The sequence below is a fragment of the Malurus melanocephalus genome, unplaced genomic scaffold, assembly GCF_030028575.1.
Source record: "Malurus melanocephalus ecotype Western Australia unplaced genomic scaffold, MMel_1.1 scaffold_603, whole genome shotgun sequence".
NCBI classification, from domain to species: domain Eukaryota; kingdom Metazoa; phylum Chordata; class Aves; order Passeriformes; family Maluridae; genus Malurus; species Malurus melanocephalus.
This window is the reverse complement of record NW_026623835.1, coordinates 349198-371835: the sequence shown is the minus strand read 5'-3', so window position 1 is coordinate 371835 and position 22638 is coordinate 349198. Positions and strand designations below refer to the sequence as shown.

The 22638-nt window shown below is 37.4% G+C and overlaps 1 protein-coding gene across 3 annotated transcripts in view; it reads left to right on the top strand.

Annotated features, from left to right (window-relative positions):
- Positions 1-22638, top strand: part of STK26 (serine/threonine kinase 26) — a 31900-nt gene that overhangs the window by 2381 nt on the left and 6881 nt on the right. For all 3 annotated transcript variants that reach the window (XM_057383021.1, XM_057383022.1, XM_057383020.1), the window contains exons 3-6: positions 13820-14050; positions 20143-20199; positions 21902-22010; positions 22111-22268. In XM_057383021.1, the coding sequence (XP_057239004.1) occupies positions 13820-14050; positions 20143-20199; positions 21902-22010; positions 22111-22268 (555 nt within the window). The remainder of the gene's footprint in view (positions 1-13819; positions 14051-20142; positions 20200-21901; positions 22011-22110; positions 22269-22638) is intronic.

Genomic DNA, 22638 nt, shown 5'->3' with positions numbered 1-22638 from the left:
AAGGGAGCTGAGGACCCAGCCATTTCAGTGTAGATTTTTGCTTGTTGGACACTGGCAGCCCAGTCAGTGTCTTGAGCATTCTCTTAACTTCTGGGTTAGTAATACCTGTATGACATCGGAGGTTTTTTCACTTCAAATAACACAGAAACATTTATGATACATCTCTGTATGTGAGAGATACAGTAGARTTCAGGAGACTTCAGAACAGGAAGTTAACATTTCTCTTGGTCAGGTACCTTTATGACTTCTAGAAAGTGTAGGGTTGATGTATAAACMGTATTTAGGTCAGTTACAGTACTAAGGTTTAATAGTTTACCTTTCTGATTTCTAATAATTTTCATTCTTTCTGCAGTCTGCTAAATTGTGGTAATTCACTGACTTTCTTTTTCTATAAGGGGRCACAAACCACATCTTCTCAGCCTCTTTGTTCCATTGTGCCCCAGAGTAACTGTTGTATTAGAACATCCTAAAGAAATTTTGTGATACAAGATTTAAAGGTTTTAGCTTGAGCCTCTTTATTTACATCCTCTGGGCTTTCTAGTATGTCTGTATTTGACAAATTTCTGTTTCAACATGCTAGTTTGTCAGTTTCCTATTTTTRTATCTGCTTAATGTATTGCTGTCCTATTTTCCATACCTGCCATCAGAAAAGGACCTTGAAATTATTTAAGGTTCTGTTTTTCCATTGTTRTACTAATAAACTTTATCTTACTAGTATCCTTATCCCCACTAGTACTGTTATTAGTGTAACCCACAGCCCTTAACATATATCACTATGTTAAAAACATATTTTAAACTGTTGGATAAGTACAGATGCATAGAATTTAAGTACATTTTTTCCTTGATCACTTTTTTTTTTTCTAATGAAGATTTTTACAGAAGTCCTAAAACCCTCAGAATACAAAGAAAYAGAATTTGGTGCAATATTAATCTGCTCATCCTTCTAGAATAGTCATAATACAGAGTGTTTTAATTAAAATGTAGAACCAACACAACAACTGTGTGGCAGTCTGAGGTAGCAGCCTTTGGGTTTTTTTAATCTGTCTGGACTATTCAGTCAGGATCATCTAAGTGATGGTAAAAGCATCCCTGCTTCTGTTCAGTGTTAAAGTAAATGTGTGCTACTTGATTRGATCTAATAGTTAAAGCTATCACTGTGGGAAAGTGCCTGTAATGTCAAACCTCTTGTAATCTGTCGAGGGAAGATTTTATTGAGTATAACAGTTGAAAACTGAATTTTTCAGAGAATGTCATAGGTTTGAAGTTTCCAGTTTAATTGTAATCTTATGCTTTCCCTTATATTTCATTATACAAAAAGTATCAAGAAAAATCCAGAAATAAACATGTTATATAATTCCCATACTCCAAAAACAAGGCTTAGGATAGTTTATCACCGAAGTATAGCAGAAGCTTTTATGACTCTTTTTAAGMTTTCTCATCTTATGAAGAGTCAGGTCTCCTTTAAAAAAAACTCAAACATGGAAAATTACAGAAAGTCACACAGAGTTATTTTGGTGGACTTGGAGCCTGACTTTAGTCCCCTGGCAGCAATGGCAGACCCAGAGGTAGTATTATCTGTTGCCCTTATGAGTAGTTACAGAGCCATTTGTTTATGCAGTGGTTACATTCTGTTTAACCTGTCTTGTGTCCTTAACAAAACCAAATTTTATACCTAACAATTCTTGCCTCTGCAAACAACTTCCTAAACACATTCATTTTCCATGCTCCTTTGGAAAGGCTCCACTTGATCCAGTTGTACAATGTTCACTTACACAGTTGCCAAACTTCTAAGCCCATTCAGTAAAAGCAAAATACTCCGTGTATGTATAAAATGAGTACTCTGAACCTGGATGTGATACTCCAGATTGCATTTTACATTGAATCCAAGATGAGAGGGAAAATGGAAAGGATGGCGGAGCCATGTGTGCACAGTTAAAGTGTCCTGGTTACAGGAAGCACAGTTTGCAGTGGGCTTGATTGTCAGGTTGGACATTTTATTGAGTACTGTCACAGTAACTTTGTTCCTTTGGATAAAAATATTCAAACTTGTTCTTAGTCTGGAATGCTTTGAGATCTCAGGTTGAGAAAGCTGTTCACCAGCACTATCTTCAGGGAGTCCAGTTGAACTAAAGAACATTTCTGGATACCGCTTGTGACAGAGATGTTACTGCCTCTCTTTGTTTTTTGCCAGCCCAGGTGCTGAAAACAGCTGGAGTGGAAAAGGTGTTGGACCCTTTATTATTAGTTCTACACAAGGGCCTTTGTCTTGCCTACAGGCAGGGTACATAGCTCAGAGCKTTTCTTTCAAGTGATCAGAACATGCAAAGTATGTCAGTCATTTCAGATTGCTGTGTTTCTGATGAAATGTTCTTGGCAGTATCTCACACAATACTCCCAAACTTCTTTACAAATAAAAGAGGYTGGAAACTGTTCACTTGCAACTGAATAACAATTAACCTTTCTARGGTGGACAGGGAGGGTACTTTTCAATATATCAGCATTTAAATTTTCTAAGCTAGTCTGTAAACGTGATGGAGCATCACTCAAGTTATAAATGTCTTCTTTAGCTGGTAGAGTTTTAATGTATAAATTTACCCTTTTCCTATTCTGATTGTTGTGTAAAATCTTATGTCTGTGAAATAGTATTAACTGATGGAATTGTTGCATTTTTTGTTGATATGTGTGTCTTTGGAACCTCTTTTGGGGCTTTATGTCCCATTATCTCTGCTATCCTACTCATCTAAACACTTTCTGTTTCCTTTCTCATGGCTTTGTTGATACCTCCTGATCCTGTATGACAGTAGTTTTGAGCACAGCCAGAAAGGTTGTTTAGACCTGCTCTCCATCTGTTTTTGTTGGCATTTAGACTATCTTGCATTAAAGAACATAACTTCCTCTAAAAGTGGAGCAGCCAGGAGCATGTGACCTGTCAGCCGGTGTACTCTGATTCACAATTGAGGGATTGCTYGATTAAATGAAAACTTGGATGTCAAGGTGAGCTTTGCTCTCTGTGCTGCCGGTTAACAGAGTGGCTGTAGGGCACTGCTCAGTGAACAGCCTGAGCCTGGCAGCTGCAGAGTCCCTCCCTGCAGGCTGCTCAGGGGCAGATCAGTTAATGCCTAGTTGGATGGGTAGAGAAAGATTAAAGGAGAGGTAGCGTTTAATTTTGTAAGTGGTCTTTCTCATAGCCCTAGAAAAAAAMCCCCACATTTTCTCTTAACTTAGTGCGCATCTAGAAATGTGTGGTACCTAAAGCTAGTCTGAGTGTTGGATTTCTAGCAAACCTTATGTGTTTTAGTTAGGAGGATATGGCTTCTGTTAAGAGCAACCAGTCTGCTACTGTRAAGTACTTAAATGTTTTGAAGGTGRATGTTAGAGAAACTTATACCTTTGAAGAGAGATCCATTCAAGGTTCATTTAATTTATTAGTCTCCTAAAAACTAAGCTGAGTATCCAGATGCTTTTACAGTGAATTTAAAAAAGGATTTAAACTTATACTGTTCAGAGACCTGTCTTCCTTAAGGGAAGCTGGAAAGTTTAGCCTCTTGCAGGACACTGGGAGACTTCCACACTGCCTAGAAAACTGATTTTTTTATGATTAAGTTGGTKTGGAATGTGGTGTTTTGTCCAGTTTCAGTTCCTTGATTGGTACTTTGAGCCACAGTGCAGGTGGACTGCAGGAAGACAGTATTTTACGCCTTGTGGAGAGTATGCCTCTTTGCTGCTTGAAGCAGATCTGCATTAAAATATTTGCGGAATTCAACACTGCAGTTGTTCCTTTACTGGTTGCGCAGGATGTACAAGCYATATTGTATCTAATAGTAGATTGCTGAAGCAGCTCAGGCTTTATTGGCTGAACTTGGTTTTTCTGTCTTGTGCCTGGTGGTAAGTTATTCTGGTGACAAGAAAAGTAGGGCTCAGTCATCCTTGCACTKTGTTGCTRCTGTCAAAGGAGGAGGATAGACAGAGCTCTGAAAACTATTTGGGACATGGGAGCTGTGGAGATACAATCACCTGGAATTCAGCAGATGCTTTTATCAGGGTTAAAAGAAAAAGTCCACAGCAGTCCTGTAGTAGTATTTTTTGTGCATATTTTACAGTTTTATAAACAAACTAAGAGTTTTGACCTGGAATTCATAGGCGAATCAGCTGAAGCTGGAGAGAGCACATAATCCAACTCACCTTAATCTGTCTCCTGTTGTGTACCATCATATGCACTGTCGTTTTGAGCAGAGAATAGTATTCCCCCAAAAATAAAAACATTGCATCTGAAAACAGAGTTCTAACTTTTAAAAGGATATAATTGTTGTTTTATTCTGATTTTAACACTGAAAATATTTGCACTGGCTGTTTTTGAGCTGCAGTGTCTCAGTTTTGCAAGTCCTGAAGGAAGTTTTGTCTTGCTTTTCTCCTTTTTCTCCAAAAGGAGAATATATAGCAAGTAACAGCTCAGTAATACATTACATTTTTTTATTTAGGTGCTTATTTTGAGGGGAGGAATGTTTCTTTRCATATAGAAACTCAGCACACCAGGAAACATATATATGAATTGAGTGTGCCTCTGCAACAGCATTTGTCCTATGACACTGCTGAAATGTTTCAGTGAAGATAGACCAGAGTAGCAGCCTCAGTTTTCAGTCTCTAAAAGTGAAAGGTGAATTTTAAAACCAGTAGTAAACGTACCACTTGTTTGCTCTTCAGTGACTATCTTCTGATTTAGGAGTCGTGAACTTTGGAATATTGTAAGAGACTATTGTTTTGTCTTTCATTTATTCTTAGGGACTGAATTTAATATTTGACAGAAGGGTTCAGGAATGGGTTTTGGGAAGATGAGGTTGGAGATGAACAGAACAAAGTTGGTTTTGACATGCTTCTGGGACAAATACAGTCATGCTGTAGTGCTTGTCTGTATGTTGTCTTTGCAGAAGTAAAGAGATGGTGAGGAATCTATCATGTCAGGCAGGAGTCACTGTTCCAAATCCTGTTAGTTCTTTCTTAAAATAATTGGAAATCGAATTCCTTCCTAGTACTGCCTCACCACTATTTACTCTATTTAAAGAACTGTCATTTGTTCTTTAAATTCAAACRTCTTGCAGTTCTTCTGGAACATGTCTCTTCTGCTGATTAGATGAGGATCCCTGAGCRTACTCCTTAGCTCTGAAGGAGAGGCTTAAATTTCATGGGAAGGGTGCCTGCCTGGTGATATTCACTCAAATCTCTGCCAAAGGATTGCTACCTAAATAAATTTGGCAAAAACAACTCAATCAGAGAAACTATTAATACAAGTACTGACAAGGTAGCAGTAGCTTGCTGGTTCTCATTCTTTCTCATATTTGGTGCATGTGTTTTTGCAGAGATGGGTTATATTGGTTAGGTCCCTAGCTCAGGAAAGAACATAGCTTCAACTTAGTTCCTTCTTCATAAGGAAAACTTTAAAGAACAGCATAGAGAGGCAATTTTTGGAAGTGTGTAGCCAGGTTTGTGTTGCTGAAATCTGGATTTAAATGGTCTTGATAGAGGCAGCATATCTGAAATAGCTTTGTGACAAGGTCTGTCCTGGTTCTGCATGAATTCTCTGCGTCRGTGAAGGAAAACAAGGAATGAGAACTGTGCAAAAACCTGCGGGTTTCACACTTGAACCTTGAAACAGGGAGTCTGAGAGCCCAGAGTGGCTTCACTGTTTATATGAACCAGAATTCAAGAACCATGTGTTCAGTCTTGGAGAATGGGTGTTTTTTTTCCTGTTTCCCCTGCTCCCCAATCTTTTGCAGGCTTTTCTCTCAACTGGGTACTGTTATATGTTCTGAATATCTGAATAATGTTGACTGGGGGAGGATCAGAGGGTGTCTATGCTTTGCTAGATGTCAAGTTGTGTTTCAATGGAGGCTTCTGTGTTGGGAGCTGAACACAGAATAATAAAAACAGTGTACAGCTTGAAGTGACCATGAGTGTTGTAACATGCCTAAATGTAAAACACTGAATAAAAAATAATGAATTTCTACTGATGTAAAAATCAGTTAAAGATGTAGAGGGGAGCAAAATGTTCTTACTGTTGATCTCTCACCTAGGAAGGTGTCAGCTGGCAGCTGGTCATAGCAAGAACATTTTTACATTCCTGCACAGCTTTATTCTAGCCTAGTTGGCAAGAAGAATCTTAATTCTTTTTTTTTTCCAGGGTGTTGCTTTTCCTCCCCTCCCCCTTCCTCTTGCCTTTTATGTAATGAGATGCTTTGCCATGCTATGAATGAGCTGCAAAGTAATTGAAAAAGAAGTTTCCTGAAAYGGGCAGGTTGATTCTGGCAGCGGAGGTTTCTTGCTTTCTTTGTAGCTCATTTTGGAGTTGCATTTCTGGTTTTTCATTGTGTGCTTTTTGTAGCTTCAGGTCCAGTATCATTGATATGATCGAGGGCCAGTGTTCAAGGGGAGAGTGCAGCTTTCAAGCTTGTGTTCCTCTAGTCTTGGGGAGAGGACAGAAATCGAGGATTCTGGTAGATTGGTGTGTTTGCCTTCCTTTCTCCAAAAGGCCCCTCCCCAAACTAAAGGAATGGTGATACCCTCTAAGCATGGARTCCCACTTAGGGTTCACTGCCATCAGTCACTATGTCTGGAGACTTATCTGTGGTAACTAAACTTGTGGCTGCTCTTTAACCCACCCACATTGTGGTTTGGAGCCATCCTCTTTCAACTAGCATGTTTCTGCCTCACTTTAATTTTGTTTCACCTGAAAATAAGTAATGATTGCTTCATTGGAGAGATTTAGCAAGCATACTAATGTGTGTTATACTTGAGGTCTTTTTATTACCTTTTAGTTTATGAACTGTCAAAGTAAAAACCTGGATTTTGTTGTTATTTTCTTTCCAGCTGGTTTATAGTATGAGTCTAATCTTATTTACAGGAAGAAAATCTGTGTATCAAGTCCTAACTTAGAGATATTGCTAAAATGGTTTCTAGAGTGAGAAAGGYCAGTGAAATTTATGTAGCATTTGCCACTTAGCTGTATTTAAATATTAGGAAAATGGTTGAATTGCCATAATGTTTATTGCTGGCAGAGTTCYGACGTGGTTGTTCCTTTAAATGGGTGTGGCAAAAATTGAAAAAATTGTTTGTGTACTGATAAGCAGGCTGGTGCTGAAAGGAAAGGCACACTGCTAAAAGTAGGCTGCAGCCCATAAATGGTTATTTTTCCATATTCCTATTAGATGTGGCCTTTGAAATCTTTCTGCAGAGTAGGCTTTTCAAAGCAGCTCTTAAAATGGAGGGATTACAAGTGTTCTTTAGCAATRAGAAATTGCTATAGTCCTTTATGTTCTGACTTCTAATTGAGGTTAATTCATTGAGGCATTCAGCAGTCACTTGGCCTGCACTGTTCAACAGTGAAGATGAAACTTGTGAAATCAATTTGTTGAACTCTTAAAAAATGCAGAACAGAGGAGTTAAGTTGAAACACTGGGACACCAGAACCTGTTGATTTCTTAACTGATTTCTGTCTCCATTTCAAAATGTCCATCCTTCTAGCTAGAAAACATTCAGCCACCCACATTATTTTCAAATAATAGCAAAGACTCAATCATGTAATTTGTGCCCCCCTCTCCTTAATTTCTCTGACTTTGTTAATAGGCTATGCTCTTCAGAGATGTAAACAGACTGAAGATTATGCAGCTGTATGCAGTGGTTTGAGGACTTTTTAAAAATATTCTAAGCAATTAAAAGGTGTTGATACATAGAAGATTAAGTATGACTCCATTTGAGGTGTAGGATGTGTTGGATATCAGTTACAGTGAAATTCACCATCATGAGTAATTTCTGTTTCCTCRGTGCAAAGTACTCTGCAAATAATTGGTGTAAATTTTTTTAATTGCCTGTGTCAAAGAGCTAATCTTTGGGACATATGGTATTAGCCTTTTTCTGGTGCTTATTTTTGCTTTTCTCTAAGCTGCTTTATGTTGTGTGAAAGAAAAGCTAAGAATAGAGGAAGTGAGTTCAGTGGTTTCCCTTTTCAGCATAGCATACAATTGACAGCTCGCATCTGCCACAGGTCAGATGGTTTGAATATGAAGGTAATTCTTTCCTTAAAAATTTGACAATAGAACTCTTTGAATTTAGAGTTTTAATAGTCATATAAATTTTCAAGCAATTTGCCTTATGAGTGAYTTGATGAAATCATAGCTACATACGTTTCTCCTCACTATTTTTGCTTTTATATGAAGTTCTGCAGGTTCTCACTAAAAATGGTAATGAGTCTTGGCCTTATCAGATGAGAAAGCTGTTTCATAAAGGGTGTAATGGAGATCAGGTCCCATTTAAGGACAACAAGGCTCAGATCTACTACCCACTGAGTAGAAAAGCTTGTAGRTAATTTAAAAGTTTGGTAAATTGTTTTGTTTATTTACATGCTAAAGCAGCTGAAAACAAAAGTGTGTTTGTGTGTTCAAGATGGAGAGTAAGAGGTGTGTACAGGTTCCACCTTTGTCTTGAATGTCAGCAGGTTCATTTTTTCTGATTCTTTGTAAGTAATAATGGATCTGCACCTGTGCCTTCATTAACTTCAGGCTATTTAAATTTTCATGTATAGCACACACGCACAAAAGCCTATGGCACTGTTTCTGCAAGTAACTTCCCTTATGCAGGTAAAATATGGAAATATATATAATGTATGTGAATAAATAGTTATATGATTTAATATGCATGGTGTATAATTAATGTGTGTGTATATATATATATAGTATCTGAAACTACATGCATATAGTGTATGGRAAGAAATTAAACTACAAAGAATGTATCTGTTGATTAAGACATTACTCCTAAGAAGTAATCAGTTAATAAGCTACTTAAGAAGTAGCCTATCAGCTTTGTCAATCTTACCCCTTTTAATTCTATTTTTTGAGGGTCTGAACAGAAGAAATTTAAGAGGTGCTTTATTTTTTGAGAACAGATAGATGGATGTGGATGGAATTGCTTGAAATSACAGTCTTTTAAACACAGGTAATTCTGATGGCTTCCAAAGATGCTAGGACCTGTTAGGCTGTCATAATAGTGGATGCTTGAAAAACATATAAGTAAACACTCTATAGGTTTCTCTTACCAACCTTTTATAAAATCCTTTGAACTAATTGATTTATCTGCCGCATATTTGGGTAATGTCTCCCAGTGTAGGTGAACTGTTCTGTAGCACTGCTGCAAATAATTCCAAGGGAACTTCTGTTCCAGAATAAAGCCTAGGAGAAGCTAGAAAGTCCAGCTAGCATAACAGGATTTCTGGGTCAGGTTTTGGAAATACTGTTAAGACCAGAGCATGTGTTCTCACATTGACAGACTGCTTAGAAGGAATCTCACAAGACTGTTAAAATAGTTGCTTTAGGAATCCTAGAGGATGCTAGGTGCTTGATTTTATTAGAATCRAGGCATTAGTTCAGTCTCTGTCCAAGATTATCTGAAGTTTTGKTTTTTTATTCAGTATTATTCAGTACCTTTTAATGARATTCATTAATGAATGTTTTCAGAAGACCTGTTTCTGTAAAAGAGCTGTCCTACACTGAGAGATCCGGCCACAGCCTGACAATACWGTKTTTTCTAATTTGGTCTGTGTCATTWGACGTTTGTATAATCTTGGAAGTTACATATTCAGTGTGTTCTAAAGTTTGTTTCAAAGGAAAAATTCAGAATTTGACGTACGGTACATGACAGGGTCAGAGGTGGAAAAGTGAGCCATTAAGTCAGTCTTGTAGCAGAACACAGCCAGGACATTGCTTCAGAAACATGTGTTTATTGGAATCAAATGAAAATGCTTATATAATCCAGATTGGCAGAATGCTTGATGCAACAACTGGCAAAAATTATGTAAAAAAAAAAAGTGTGTTGGCAAAAATGATGTGATAGGGTTTTTTTTATTTGGGGCTTCTGAGCAGGTGGTCAGACTGGATGACCAAATTGTGTGACCCTGTGTGTGCACATAGATATGTGCATAAACACATACAGTGGTGGCAGAAGGCTGGATAAGAGAGGAGGAGAGATTTCCCGAAGGTCCCAGGCTGTGTGGTTGTGCAGGGCTGGTGAAATGGTGCACTTGGAAGCGGTGCAGAGGGTGCAGAGGGCTTGTGTTGTCACGCTCGTGCTGCTGTCTTAGTCATGCTGGTGAGACTGGAGCTGGCATGTGAATGTGCCTGTGCTTGTCATACTTGKTGCTGCTTTTGTCTGTGGGCTTAGGGAGGGGAAGAGCAAGACATTCTCTGCCTGATTTGTCCACTTWCAGGTGTTGTCTTTGGAGAGGTGATGATGGAGTCAGTATACTGCCTATTGTATTGTTACCATCTGCTGCCCAACAGACATGGCTTCCCATGGAAACCTGTGTTTATTTAAAAAGAGAACACCAGTTACTCATGCAGGCATCTTTCAAAGCTTTTTTCCCTTTCAGTGAAAGATCTGTGAAATAGAAAAGGAATAACAATGGGTGGTTTTGCTCAGGASTGTTAATAGTGTTAAAAACCTTAATTTCTACCATATTAGAGGCTTAGCTGGCAGCCGCGTTTCAAAAATGTACTGGTATTATTGAGGGTGTGTATACACACATACACACTTCTGTTTATATAAAATGTATCCCCATCCTTTTCTATACATTTGTTTACAGACCAGTCTTTTAAAGTTTTGTTTTGTTTTCATTAGTTGTAGAAAAAACATTCCTGTAGAACAATAGGCTAAAAGACAAGGAAATTAAGAAAGGTAAAAGCAGATCTGTTTCCAAATGGAGTCTTTGTTCTAAGGCCATGTTGTAAGTTACGCAGTGTTTCAAGTTTGAAGTCTTTCCAAAGGGCATTATCTCAGTCTTAACCGTAGTTGGTCAGAAATATTTGTCCTTATCCTGGAGTGTCCTACAGTCCCTTGTCAGCCTCAGTGAGTAACAGAAGCTGCAAAGCTGACTTTGCTTGCTGTGAGAGGATTTTCTGAGAATAGAAAGATGTGACTGTTTCCTCGAGTAGTCCCGCACAGTTTGTTCTCCCTGCTGCCCCTCTGTTCCACCTCCTCCTCCCAGGGATGTACATGGAGTTCTGCTTGGAGAAGTCCAGCCATGACTGATCTCTCTCTGTCCTCCAGCACTCACACATAATGGCATCAGCAGTTTTGGAAGATAAAATAGCTTTTAAAGCTCTGATTCATCTGAAGTAGCTTGGGGGAAAGAATTTGTAGAGTTGGTTTGTTCTGTTGGTGGTGGTTAAGTGGGTGCTATAGGATGATATGCCTTTCTACTGAGGAGCCCAGAGGAGTTTTCTGCTTAGGGTTTCTCCCCAAGCAAAATCCAGGTATTGCCCTCTGAGTTGATCAGACATTTGTGAAGGGCTGGATAAGCTGAGTAGGTCTGTGATTAAATTGCTTTGCTTTTATCTGACTGGAAGTGTTTAACAAGCTTAATCTCAAATCAACAACTGAAATCCCAGATCCCAAAGATGTCTTAAATTGAAGCTAGTTTTTGTGAAGTTGAGTATTGAAGTATCAATGAAAAGTTTTGCCAGTCATCCTTCTTGTTTCTTGGAAGTGTGTTTCTTTGATATTGTAAGTGGAGAACTCTCAGTTAATTACTCCTTACTGCAACTGATGCAGTTGAGACACRATTCCTGGCCAGAGGACAGTTTGGCTGCTCACCTGGCAGCAGGGAAATGCTGGGTGGCAGTCACTGCTGCTTTTGTCACACCTGCCCCTACAATAATTTTTTGAAGCGCCCCTGAAAATAGATTTTTAATTCAGATTTTTTTTWAAAAGTTATTTAGTCTCAGCAATTAAATGATGGCAGGAGCTGATGCAGTAGTGTGTATCAATGTGGCTGTCTTTGGACAGTCTGAAGATTTACTGGTGTTCTGGGACTTTTTTAACTAAAAGCTTTCTGAGCACCTGAACCCTTCAGTCATTTTCTTTCCCAGTTTAATTATATTAGTTCTCCCAGGTTTCAGACCTAATAGGTTCTCCTTTTTTTTCCATTTGCTTTGATTGTATGTTCATCTTTTAGGTCTTTCACTGTCTCTCTGTCAACAGAAGAAAATACGACTTTTTTGTTTAACTATTTCTAGGAATTGTTTGTATTTAACGGAACAGAGTAGCAATGAGCTTATTATAGATGAAGAGGAAATTCTTCATTCCTCTTGTAATGTGCTGCTCAGGAGCAGCAGTGTGCCTTGTCTGTTTGCAAAATCTAGAAATCTTACCTCCACAGATGAATATGAATCTGCTGCACTAATTCATGTTCCCTCCTTTTGTGATAGCAGAAATGACAGCTTGGTGTATATAAGCAGTGAACTGATTCAGCTGAAAATAAACCTGGCAAGTCATATGGTTAACTCCTAGCTAAATCTGTTTCCTGATTCATTTCACTATATAGTGGAATAAATTCTGGTTCTGGTCAAGGGGAGGAAGCCACAATAAGGGCCCACTTGTAAGAAAATGGGACTGTCCATTTGTGACTACTTTAAAGTACTAATATATTTTTTTCCCAGTAAAGATTTTTTTTTTATGAATTTGCAAGAAAACCAGCATAGTTATTTTCTGGAGTTTCATGTTGATACTTGAGGATTTTGGTTATGTAGGGTAATCTGTGCTTTAGGTTAAATGTCTGCTTTTGCCAAACCTGCCACTTCTTTTGCTGGTTTTGACTTTTGGAATGTGAGAAAGATGCAGAGCAAAGAATCTCTTTCATATTTCCAAAACTTCTTACTGAATTAGAGGGATTTTTTCAGGCAGAAGTGTTTCTTAATTTTAAGACTGATTTRTGTAGTCAGTTGCCCAATTCTGATAACAGTAAGGTGCTTAATTCTGTTGCTGTGCAGAGCATGGGCTGTTCTGTTCTTTTGGTGTGTCTGTCTGACCTCTTCAAAACACTTTCTGTAAACCTCTGTTCTCTAATCTGAAGTTCTGTGTTCTTAAACTGTGGAGTGTGTCATCCATGTCCTTCAAAAGCYGCTGCTCTGATGTTTGGATGCACAAGGTTCTCTAAGCAGCCACATGCTTTATCTTGAAGGGAAAATGAGAATATGCTTCCTTTTTGTTGCCCTGCTGAATACTTGAGTTAAGCTAAGAAATTTTAAATATTTGAATAAATCCAGTCTGGTGATTTTTAGAGTAGTTACTCAGCAGGGATTCCAAGCAGTGCTCTGCTGCTGGTTGCCCTGCTCCCCTCTTTAAGGTGTGTTTGGTGACACCAGTCAGTTCTGATCAATGCACTGATCTTCAATACTCTGTGACAGCCTTCTGATTTCTTTGTGGAACATCCATCTCACCGTCCCTTTGGCTAAGCTTTCTATCAGCACTTTTAACTGCCCTCAAGACACYTGGTCTTACCTGATTTTGGGATCTGGCAGTCGTGCCATCCCCTCGCTGTGTTATGTGACAGGAGCTGCTCTGGTGCCTGCCCCGGGCTCCTGGCCAGGTGGGAAGCCCAGCCTTTTCTGCTGGGTGATGATATTGGTGCTCCTGTGCCAGTAATTGCATTCCCCAGTCTTCTGAATTACTGCACAGACAGGATTAATGTTAAGAACAGCTCTATTCTTTTGTTTTAAAGGGTTGTTTTGTGAGGAAGTGAAATGAGGTTGTACCTGACTGCCTCCCGGGTGAGGTTCATTTACCTTTGACAGARTTGCATAATGTATGTTCTGTAACTAATAGCTGAGTTAGAAGTTAGTGTGTAGGAAATAAATTGATCTGATGCAAGCCTTCTGGTGATGATAAATCTGGATGATGTGCTTCTTGGGGAAGCAATGAGGGCTAATAACTTGGAAGTAAATTAAGCAACTCATTAATATTTTTTCCTTTTTTTTTTTGTTTTTTTGTTTTTTTCTAGAACCACAGAGCAGACCCAGAAGAGCTATTCACAAAACTGGAACGCATTGGGAAAGGCTCCTTTGGTGAGGTCTTCAAAGGAATTGATAATCGGACACAGCAAGTGGTTGCCATAAAAATCATAGACCTTGAAGAAGCAGAAGATGAAATAGAAGATATACAGCAAGAGATAACTGTTTTAAGTCAGTGTGATAGTCCTTACGTAACAAAATACTATGGATCATATTTGAAGGTAATGTATGATAGTGCACAAAGATTTGCTAGAATGCTGCTAGGAAAAGCATCTGAAATTAAGGAAAATTTATCATGCCCTTTTGCCATTTTTAGTAGATTTTTATTTTTCTTTGAACAGTTTTTCACTTCATTTTTCCTTTTTGCTTCTCACTCTTAYAGTCTGGGATTTACACAAAATGGCTACATAATGAACAGAGTTGATAAAAGATTCTTTTTGCCATTGCTCTTGGACCTTGATTTTCTCTCCTCCTCCACAGTCCCTAGCATAATCTTGTGACCTTTCTGGATAAGAAAAAAATACCTTCATAGCTGTAGAAACAAAAGCTGTTCCTGGTGTGGAAAGAAACCCTGCACCACGTAAAATGTGTTGGCAATTATGCAGCTTAGTAGGCCTGAGACAAAGTAACACTGACATCAGCAGTGTTATGTAACCACTGTGTGAAATGTTATCTAAGACATAATTTAAAAACAAACAAAAAGGAAAACCTTCAGAAATCAAAAAAATTGAGTAAGACCTTTCAAATTTAGAGACTGTTCAGGTGCAATTACCTTAAAGGATGTGCAAATGTTTTGTGCTGCAGACACAAAAAAAGCCCCCGTTTTTTAAAAAATCCCTATAACCATTTATAAAGTGTTGATTAAATGTCTGGGGGGGGGATTATGTGCTTGCATTTGGGTTTTTTGTTGGTTGGTTGGTTTTTGTTTGCTTCAGTTTGGGAGGTTTTTCTCGTTGTTTCTGTTTTTTGGTGCTTGGTCTCCCCCTCAGCATTTCTGCTTTCTTAAGCCTAGTGTGGTTTTTTACATTCTAAAGACAGATTTCTGGTAAGTGTTCCCGGTGTCACACTTATCTTTCAGTGATATCTTTTGATATGATACTTTTATGTATCTTTCAGTGATACATAAAAGAATTTGCAGAATTTATTTAGAGATACTCTTTGTAGATTTTGCTTTTTTCCTGTTTAAATAGCAAAAGTATTCMATTTTTTTATATTTTGATACTAAGCGGGCAAGTTATTTTTCTAATATTTCCACTTTATTTAGTCTACTCCAAATGCTAACTTCTCATTTTGACTAATGTAAGACAGCYATAGTGGTTTTCCTGTTTACTGAGAGTTCTTCATACCCAAGTAAACATACAAATTGCCACTGTTATCCCATTTTTGATTCTCTTGTCTCAATCAGTGGGATTTTTGTTTTGTTTGTTATTAAGTGATAAAGGTCTGAGAAGCAGGATTTACTTTCCTGCATCACAGGACATTAGAACAGGCAGGTTCATCTCAAGATAACTTTGAATTCAGCTAGTAAGGTTCCCCTGGAGCAGTGCACAAATGGTACTGTAGATCCAGATTCGATCTGTCTTACAGTCTTTTATTTTCTGTGATGAGCTAGCCCCTAAATTCTACCCTCCTGAATATCTGTCTTTTCAACTTTGTGCTGTAGAARCCCAGTTGTTTGCCCTGAAGTACAAACAGGTCAGAGTAAATCTTGGATAAAGTTTTTACTTGGGAGTGTTTTTGCTTGGAAAAGTGGGGAAATCTCAGAGTTAAGCAGTGATTTCAGCTGCTATAAATGGAGGATTTAAACTTTGATTGGGTGGGGATTTGTTTTGTTTGTTCTTTGTTTGTTTTCTGGGGGTGATGRGTGGGAAAAGATTTGTAAGTTGTGGATTGAATAGGGAAAGAAAATAGTCTTTTCATTATTTACAACCATATAGGTGTGGCAGGTATAGTTATTCTATCAGTGCTATACAACTATTAAATTCTGCTTAGGTTTTTTTATTTTTTAAAAATTCTTGGCTAATGTAGGATCATGCTAATACTGCAGTACTCTACTCAGCACTGTGTGAGTTTCTTCCATTTCTGCTCTAAATGGGTAAATTCTGAAAGATTAATGCTGATCTCTTGTTTACTTTTCACACTTGTAAAGTTTTTGGGGAAGGAAAATTTCTGTGCATGGACYTTGGGGAGGTGTTTGTGGAATTTTGGTTGCTTTCCCATTCCTTTAAGAAATTCCTCTTTGAAAAGAACCCACAAACACAAACACCAAAAAAACCCTAAAAAGTGGTTCACAGGAATGCTTTTCATCCCAGACTAGTGTGATAGRTAATTCTGCTGCTTGCTGTTCCCCAGGTAAATGAATAAAAATGTCCACAAGTAAAGGAGTACTTTTAATTCTGTAGTTAAAAAAGAATAAATAAAGCAACTTTTAAAGTAGTATCTTCTGTCTAAATTATTCTTAGGTTAGATTATTCCCAGGTTGCTAGTTCAAGATCTTTCAGCATTGATACTCCTCAGTGGAAAGAGGGTATTGGCTTTGTTCAGTGTGCAAAGAACTTTTTATGCTGCGTTTTCATTGTATTAATAACAGGTATTTTAAGAGTTGTATCTATCTACTTCTTTTAAAACTTAATTGTTGTAGCTGTTAACTTTTTACTAGCTATTTCTTTGAGAGTGGCTGTCAGCCTAGCTATTCAGCTGTGTAGTACTTCATTCGGGATTTAATTTTTCTATACACTATATCTCTTTGAAACAGTCAAATGGATACAATTGTGTACCAAATTACTGTRTAATTAAAGGTTAAGAAATAGTGAGTTTGAACTCTGAAAATTAAGACAGTTACTTACAAAGTGAAGTCCTACGCTGCAGAGATCAGAACAGTTTGCCATGGATATAACTGGTGTGAAGTTATGTTCACATGTTTGCTGCTAGATGTCAGTTTGTGTATAAAGATCACTGCAAAAGTCCTAGAAATACCTTTTAAGATAATGGTTTAAAAGAGCATAAGCATGAGGTAAATAGAGGGTATTTCAAAATTTAAGATACTTTCCTTTTTTTCCTGTGCATCTTTATTTACTGGCAAACAAAACAGTTGAGCCAGTGTGCTGTTTCAGGTCACGCTTATGGAYTCAGAATAGTTTACTAAAGTGTATTAATCATACATGTAGCTGTCTCTAAMGTTGTCAAAATGCCATTAGAAATGTTTGTAGTTTTATACTGTTCAAAGAGACCTAGTGTTTTCCTGACTAAATACCGAAGCAAACTCTCAGTGCARAGGCATTCAGGTTGCCTACAGCACTTACCGGTATTTCTCTGATAGCTCACTAATCCTGATCTGGCTTAAATCTTTAAATTTTATGGTTTTTACTTTGAAGAAATTGCAGCTGAGACCATGTGTTGGCTTCAAGTTTAGAATGTAAGCCTCAGTTCATCTGATTGAACTGTAACGGAGCATCTTCTGTTGTAACTTATTCTGATTTTTTAATCAATTTTAACTAAGCCCTTGAGTAAGCAGATTGTTCTTGTCATCATTTTGTAGTTTTTGAGTTTTCCCTCCAGCAAGATAGCACAGTTGATAGTTAAAAGTTGTTACGACTAAAACACRAAAGATCTAATTGTGAGAAGGTTCTAATTGGAAACATTTCAGATGAGAGATTTTATTTTTGTACAGTCTGTTCTACACAGTCTGTATCTTGACAGTTTCTTCACACTTSAGGATGCAAAGGCAGCCTTGTGGCTGATGGAGTGGCCCAGTCCCAGGGAGCCTGGGGCTTGCCAGCTGCACATAGGCTCTCCCAGATGCCCCTGCTGCTGAAAGGCAGAAGGGAAGAGTGTCTTTATTTCAATTACTTGACTTACTAATTTGTAACTTAGTCAGCTCAGCTGATCGCCGTGTAAGTTACTGGTACATTCTGCAGCCTAGCTGTTCATTAGCTACAGCTTGYACATCTGACTTGTAAATGGGATTTTAAAAGTATGGACAGTCCCTCAATAGTTTTCCTAGCAGGGCAGTGTTGCTTGTCTGTTATCAGGTATTTTAGTTTTTAAAAACATCATTGGGTACAAGATGGTAAGGTCAGCTTCCTTGAGGTTCTTACGATAAAGTGGATGCCAGTTTTCAGCTATTGTGACACAAAAATGTACAAAAGCCCCCATATCATGATGATGTATATCTTGAAATTCAAATGGGAGTTTCCCATTGAATTAACCTTAAAGCTTAGGTACTAGTGATTTTTTCCCAAATTTTCATTGTATCTGGCAAGATCAGTAGTGTTTTCTATACATACTGATAGGTGAAGTGCAAGCATAYGTACAGTCAAACAATGCACCTTAATAAACACTGTTGTTTACAATAATAAAATGTTTTACCTTAATATCATGGCTTTCACTAATTTGTGTAGAATTKTACAAGTTTCAGCTGTGTTGCAGCTTTTGAGTCYTGATGAAGGTGTTTGTAGATATTCAGATTTGTGGAAGGTCAGGATCTAAATTTGTCTCCTCATCCCCTATTGCACTTTGATTTTAAATAACTTCTCAATAAATAAACCATTGGGTGTGGAGGCTACCCTTGAAAAGTTAGGTTAGATAGCTGAAATGAGTGTTTTCCTCCAGCTTAATGGCTTGTCAAAATGCATTAMTACCCTACCAGTTCAGGCAAGAAAAAGATTAAAGGTATTAAAAGCTATCCTAGTTCTGGCATGTTCTGGCTACACAAATTTGGGAAGCCTGATGGAGTGCTTCAGCTGTTCTTTCCATCTGTACCATAGAGGCAGATCTCCTGATGACTGGAATTCCATGATTGTTTTCCTTATTTGTGTCACTTAGACCAAGGTTTTCAGTGTCCAGCCTTGTAACTATTACAGCCACCTGGGCTTGCTCTTTTCTTTTGCAATTAAAACAAACCTGAAGTTACTCTCAGGTTTTCAGATTCAAATATGGAGAAATGCTGTARTATCATCCAGAGACTTCCATCAGAATTGTCCAGCACTTTGTGCAGCAAAGCTTTGAGACAATCCAAAGATCCTGGTTGCTCTGCCCTGTCTATTTATACTTGGCTGACAGAAAATAGCTAGGAAAAAGGTTGTTCATGCCTGGCTAGAAAATATCCACACCCCGTTACAGTGGATAGTAGCAATTTCTTTGAGGCATTATTTGAGAAACAAAGTACTTACTCATTTTCACCCTGTACTGTTTTCAAGTAATAGTCAAATCCTCCAAACATGTCTGGTAACCACAATGTTTGCCTTGAACAGGAGTTCCTTGCAGGTCTTCTGAGCTGACAAAGTTGGGCTTTATAAAAACTGCTAAAATTAGCCAGCCCTTCCCTGCTGAGATCATAATATTGGAATAGACTTTCATAAATGGTGTGTTTTTTTAAATTCAGTATAAATCTAATAGAGCACACTTTGTTAGAATGATTGGATGTGGTGCTTTCAGRAACTGCACCTTTATTTACTTGCTCAGTTTTCTTTAGATTTCCATCCCTGGGCAGGCCATAGGGTGGGAAAGTATACAATGGAGAATGCAAGAGGCTTTAAAGGGTACTCTTGCCCTAAGTTTCTGCTCTGTTATGAGGAACTAGCACCAGTAAATATTTGCTGGAAACTTACACAGTGTGTGTGGTACTTCACCAGGTGTGGTTCAGTTGAGTATTTTTAATAATTGGGTTTTATTTTAAATAAAGAAATATATTTATTCACAGAATTTTCTAGAGCAATAGCTCATAGATTCATATTTGAATTTTGTCTGAAATTTGAGGGGAATCTGGAAAGCAAGTAGGCTGTAGATTTTCTAGGAAATTTTTCCAATTTTGTTTCTATGAACCAGCTACCTTTTGCAGTGACAAGCTGAGGACAAAGTCAGCACCTAGAAATCAGTGTTAGAAGAATTTGTCAGTTCTAGAGGTTGAGGTATCTCCACAGAGGAYGTGCAGAAGCTCATGTATTCACAAGGTCCATTTTAAATAATTATTTGTATTTAATGAAAAGTTAAATCACCACCTAATCACTTTTTTTCCTTCTGAGTTCTGTTGCTTTAAGTGAAACCATTTTAGATACTATTTAGCAGAAATTGGTTAGTAGTGATGGTGTTTTTTTCTCATTGCTTTTTTACATGCAGAAGTCAAACTTACTAATTAATATTTTAGACTTCACAGGAGCTGTGTGATCATTCYACAAGAAGTGATTACATATAACTAGGTGATTAACGAGACTCTATTTGCCTTCCCCTGAGAGTGTGCTGGTAGTCTGTTGAAATATGTGTAAATTTTTTATGACAGCCTTGGACTTTTAACAACTCATGCCTTCCTTTACAGGGCACAAAACTATGGATAATAATGGAATACTTGGGTGGAGGGTCAGCTTTGGATCTTGTAAGTATATAGTTTTTTTGCATTATAAGTATCAGTGAACTTTATTTCATTGTGGTTTTTTTATTAATTCATAAAATAAGTACCCGGAGGCAACTGATACTACATCATTGCTATGTAGTAATGCTCCAAAAAGTGTGAATTTGAATGGTAGTTCTGTTACATTGAATTAGCGTTAAATTTTAAATTTTACTCTTTATCTCTAAGCATTAGGAAGCATCCATTTGTTCTCAGTCAAATAAAGCAATGTTTTTTTTTTGTTTGAGAAATCCCTTTTCTTGCTCTGTGTGGTGGGGATTTTGGGTTTGGGGTCCTCTGTCTGTCCCTTCTCACCTCCTCCCAGTAGAATTCATTACACTTAAGTAAAAAAAAATGTTTCCTTTAGGTTTGGGTCTGAGGAATGAATGAAGAGTGTGTCCACAGACACAGTTAATTTTAACTGGTTAAAAGGTGCTGGGTTTTCCATGTTCAGGTATTTTCAGTTAAGCATGAAAGTGCCTTTTACTTCASATAGTGTGSCATTCATGGAGGGTGTAGCCTGGAGAGTGCACCAGCACAGTCCACTGAGTGTGGATGTGGTTTCCTCATGGTTTCGGTGCAACTCTGTAACRTTTCAGACCCACCCTTTCCTGTAAGATAATATAGCTCAGTCTTTGTATGATTCTGAAGGGAAAATATCATGTCTTCACTATTACAGAATGGTGATAATTATGCATTTGCTAAYGGGGGTCCTGTCTGCGAGAGTTGAAGTATGTGTTTGACTTCACAAATCTATTTAAATGTCTTTATGAAATTGCATCACATCAACTCATCAAAAGCACAATAATTAGGTGTAGCATGTGGTAGTTTGTAGCTCTGGAACTTGGYCTTTTTGAGAAAGGGGCTGTGAGATACTCTAGCACTTTTGAGTAATTGACAGTATTCAATGGAGTGTCAGAAATTGGGAAATAGCTTTTACTAGTGCCAATTTAAATAACTGAACCTGTAGAAGAATAAAATTTTAGAAGAATAAAATTTTAGAAGAATAAAATTTTAGAAGAATAAAATTTAAGTTTTGCGTAATTTGCCTCACTTTGCCATACCATAATTTCATGGTGTTCACTTTTTCAGTGCTGTGTTGTTGGTATTTTTTAAATCACTCACCTTAATTGCTTCTGGTTTWTTTGCATAGCTTTCTAATGTGCAAAGCTTACACTTAATCCATACTATCACCATTATAGCAGCATGTTAGGCTCTTGATACAAAAGCAAGCATAGAATTAAAAATGCYGGAACAGGTAAAAACTGCATCATTAAATTTAAAACCCACAGTCAACAGATTAATCTATTTTGAAATAAACTGGTTTTGATAATTTATTTCATCTAAATTGCAAAATTCAGTCTGCTGTGTTTGCTGCCTGTAGGGAAATACAACTTTATGTAAAGTTAGTYGTGGCTTTTCATGTGCTTTGCAATGCTGAGGGGACACAGTGTATGTTAGAGGAGTAACAGCATTTTCAGTTTATTATCAGTAGAGGAGATGTGAAGGTGGTCATTCCAGTGGCACCTATTTCAATTAGAATACTGATATATTCCATTGAATATTTCATTAATTTTATTAGCTCTTTACTTTAAAAAATRATTCAAGTTCAAGATTTAATTTAATCAAAACAAGGCAAAAATTACATACAAKACTAAAATTATTTTAATGTGTCTTTTTTCTGAAGCTGCGTGCTGGYCCATTTGATGAATTCCAGATTGCTACTATGCTAAAGGAAATCTTGAAAGGTCTTGATTACCTACACTCAGAGAAGAAAATTCACAGGGATATAAAAGGTGTGCAACATTTCAAATGTTACTTTGTTAAAGCCTTTAAAAACCTTAAAACATTATTCTGATTTAGTTATTAATCTATTATGTTATTTTCCATTGGCAGCTGCCAATGTCTTGTTATCAGAACAAGGYGATGTTAAGCTTGCTGATTTTGGAGTTGCTGGGCAGCTGACAGACACGCAAATTAAGAGAAATACCTTTGTTGGAACCCCGTTTTGGATGGCCCCTGAAGTTATTCAGCAGTCAGCATATGATTCAAAAGTAAGTATGAGAGTAGAACTTTTTTTTTTTTTTTGTATCTGATTATCCAACAGCATTTATCTTGATTTTTTTGCTTTTAGCTCTGTCGGTGGGTGAAGTAGATTTGAAATTACAGCGTTTCAAATAATAAAATTAAAAGTAAGATTAAACTGGTTTTATACAGTAGTTACACGTCATTGTACTCAGGTACAAAGTCACCACATAAATGGATGATGTCATACGTCTCTTTCAGAGCAGCTCCCTGGATGTGGAGTGATTGACTTGGTTTCAATTTAATGTTTTCCATTTAATTCAAACAGCAATAAAGTACTCACAATGTAAAATGCCACCAAAACTTTTCAGTTTATTAAACTTTATTTATATAAAATTT